Raw genomic sequence first — 3,401 nt, forward strand, 5'->3', positions numbered from 1 at the left:
CCTTGGCAGGACTGTTCTCTTTGCCTGGCACACTCTCACCTCTCCTCATGTCTCACTCTTCCTTTTTCTGGTTAACATCTACAAATCTTTCAGTTTTCAGTTCAAATGCCACTTCCTCCAGGAAGCCTCTCCTGACTTCCTAAAACCTGCTCGGTTGCCCTTTTTTGGTACCCCTATTGTACTTCTCACCATTCTCTCTGTTTTCCCAAGTAGATGGTGACACAAGAGACTATACTGTGCTCACTAGGATGTCTTTAATGTGGCTGAGTGCCTGCCCACAGTGGGCACTCCATAAATATCTGTGGAATCAACAATGTTGCCTGGTCTTATTCTTTACCATTGGTACATGTGTCTTGTCTTCCAAAAGCACCATGAAGCTAGTGACGGGGATAAAATATCTGGGGTCTCTCCCCAGGCCTGAGCTTAGTCCTGGACCCCAGGAAGCCTGATGTATATAATTGGAAGGCTTTGCTATGCCAGGCACTTGACAAATGTGTTAATCAGAGGGATCTTTGTTTAAAGTCCTGGGAAGATGGGATTTGGGATTATGGAAACCCTAGACATTGTTTTTGTAGAAGGGGCCGACGCTGTTTTCTGAAAGCTAGTGCTAGGAGCAGTGTTAGGCACCTGGCAGATGTTCAAAAGATACTTGTTGAATGAATTCTAGAGCCACGAGACAGTGACAGGGTGGAAAAGGGGTTGGGGAGCTGTATGTTGTGCTTGTTCATCCCACCAAGTCTGGGCTCAGGCACCCAATGGAATGGAATGGAACGGCTATAAGGGATGAGATCCTGTGTTAATATTCCAAACTAAGGATTAAAAAAATCTTAGAAAAGGTGGACAAAATCTTCTTGCTAAAGATGAATATTAGTCTTCAAACTCTAGGAAACCAGTTTGCCTTCTCTGGTAAATAAGCTATTTTTAATAGCTGGACTCAAACGAAAGATTTATTATTATTTTTAAAATAAAGTGACCCAATGAAAGCTGCCACCCTAATGTGAGATACAAAACCAGACCCTTAATTGGCAACACAGGACACAGACACCCTACTGCTGTCTGCAGAGATGCAATAGCCAATAAGACTCGTACTGCAAGCTCCCCAGAACCAAGAGCAGAGAAATGCAAGGAAACGTTGAGACAGAAGATCCAGAGACAGCATTTTAATACACAAACAGTAAGGATAGGTCAGAGCCTTGCTACTCAAAGTGTGGTCCTGGCCCAGCAGCACCCGCATCCCCTGGGAGCTGGTTAGAAATGCTGAATCTCAGGTCCCACCCAGCCCCATTGCATTCTAACAAGATCACGATTTACATTCACATAAACGATTGAGAAGCACTGGGCTAGAACATTTATTAATGTAGTTTTTTGCTCTTAAATTTGTTTTGAGGTCAAAATAAACCCATTTAGAGCACTTTCAGCTCATTATTTGCTCCATTTTCTGCATCTCTGAGCGGCACCATCACATGTCAGCATTCATGCTTTGGGCCATTGAGCCTTTCTTATGAATCACAACAGTATAAAGAAGTCTGAGGCACCATTTCTGTAGACAGCCTTTCAGGATTACAGACTGGATTCCAAAACGTGCAGCAGTTATTCCTTGTGCAACAGCCCCAGAAGGTAGGTTGTATGATTCTGTTTTCAGAGATGATGAAACTGGGGCCCAGGGAAGTTTTGTGACTCACCAATGGCACAAAGCAAATTGGCATGCCAGCCACGACGAGAGCTCAAGCTTTTGAGTTTCCAATGTGAGGATCTCCAAACTTTGATGTCTTTTCTTTTCATATAAGGGGACTTTCACAGAAGAGAGTTTAAGAGAGAACGAATTCTTAGATAACCTGTAGAAGCTACTGAATATGAGCCATGCATGTGTGGGCCCCAGGGAATATGGAAATTTAAGGAAGTCTTTTCCAATGGAATGAGATGTCAGTCCTGAGCAGGCCCTTCCCTGCCCTGCCCTGCTCCCACAGTCCTGCTGCAGCCTGGCAAGAAAGGTCAGCAGTCAGGAGCCTCAAGAAATCTCGCAGCAGACATTTGCTCACGGGTGCTATGAAAGGAGAGGACCAGGGACTACCATGAGGATATGGAGGAAACCAGGTGACTTCTAGGTAACAGTAACCCATCCTCAAGAGGAAGATCACTCAGATTCGTTTGTTTCTTTGACCAAGTTGGAGTGGGTGACATAACTGGACTCTGCCTAAATACACTGTGGTATGCTTCACTGGACTGCATTTCCTAGTTAATTCCATCTCCCTGGCGCAAACAGAACCCTCTCCTTAACTCAGAAATGGTCAAGACCGTATAGCTGGCATTGACATCAATGTGCTTTTCTGAATTTAAGATTTCTCTATTAACCCCATCTAAACAAAGCCCCCAAAGGGGGCTTGTTCAGTTTCACCATCTGGGTGGTGATTTTTCACAGGGTCCTCGGGCGAATGATTGCTTAAACCCCTTCCCCATCCTGTCTACACATGCATAATCAATGGGACATATTTGTATATAATTGATTAAAAAACAAAAAAGACGGTGCACTTTAAAATTCCATGTAAAAAGTACTGCTTTTCTAATGTGCTCCTGCCTGCCTGCTTGCTATACAGTGCTACAGAGGGTCGGGTCAAGAGGAATTCAAGTCTGAAGATGTTTGGGATTTTCAGATGACACCGGTGCACCCTGCACCTTGCACCCTGCCCTGAAGCCCACGTAGTTTCGGAGCTTGGCCTCAGGCAAAAACTACAAAGCGTCCTAATGAGCAGAATTATACAACAGGAATGTATGTGCATATTTGACATAGTTTCTTCTCTTGAGGGGCGGCCCTCTGGCTATGACCCCTGCCCTCTCCAAGGGTGAGGGAAGAGTCCAGAGAAAGCGCCTTTTGTTTCCTTCAGCCAGTTCTTCTCGGAGCCCCTATGGCCCTAGGGACCTGCCCTGCTCCGCGTGGGCCCGCAGCAGCCCTGCAATTTCCACATGGGCGGGGGATTTCAGAACGATGGACAAAGCTGTGTGGCCAGCCTACAGGGGAGAAAGAAAATGAGAAATAAAGTTTATGCCATCTGCCTCCTGCCCCAATTTCTAAAACCCCAGCATGGTTACTGAGTGACAGTGTGAAAGAGGAAGGATGAGTTGGGAGGCGGAGGTATAAGTGGGACATAGTATATTCCAAGCTTCCAGAGACCATAAGAGAGAAAGAGATTCAAATGGCATGAGGATCATGGGAAATGGGGCCCCCTTCCACAGAAACAGGCTGGACTCCTGGGAAATGTGTGCCAATGGAAGTAAGGAAGTGTCATTTTGTTTTTAATGCTTTTTTTAAAAATTAGAAAACAGAATAAATAAAATAAATCTTCCATTATTCCATTACGTAGACCTAAAAACGGAGGCATTTTGGTGTGCTTCCCTCCAGTCTT

At 45.1% G+C, this 3,401-nt stretch overlaps 1 protein-coding gene across 1 annotated transcript in view; it reads right to left on the reverse strand.

The window, feature by feature from the left end:
• Nucleotides 1-2,901: 2,901 nt before the first annotated feature.
• KANK4 (KN motif and ankyrin repeat domains 4) overlaps nucleotides 2,902-3,401 on the reverse strand; it is a 48,426-nt gene continuing 47,926 nt past the window's right edge. The window contains exon 9 of the mRNA XM_004369000.2: nucleotides 2,902-3,006. Within this exon, the coding sequence (XP_004369057.1) occupies nucleotides 2,902-3,006 (105 nt within the window). The remainder of the gene's footprint in view (nucleotides 3,007-3,401) is intronic.

The sequence above is a fragment of the Trichechus manatus genome, unplaced genomic scaffold (assembly GCF_000243295.1).
Source record: "Trichechus manatus latirostris isolate Lorelei unplaced genomic scaffold, TriManLat1.0 scaffold00003, whole genome shotgun sequence".
Taxonomy (NCBI): Eukaryota; Metazoa; Chordata; class Mammalia; order Sirenia; family Trichechidae; genus Trichechus; species Trichechus manatus.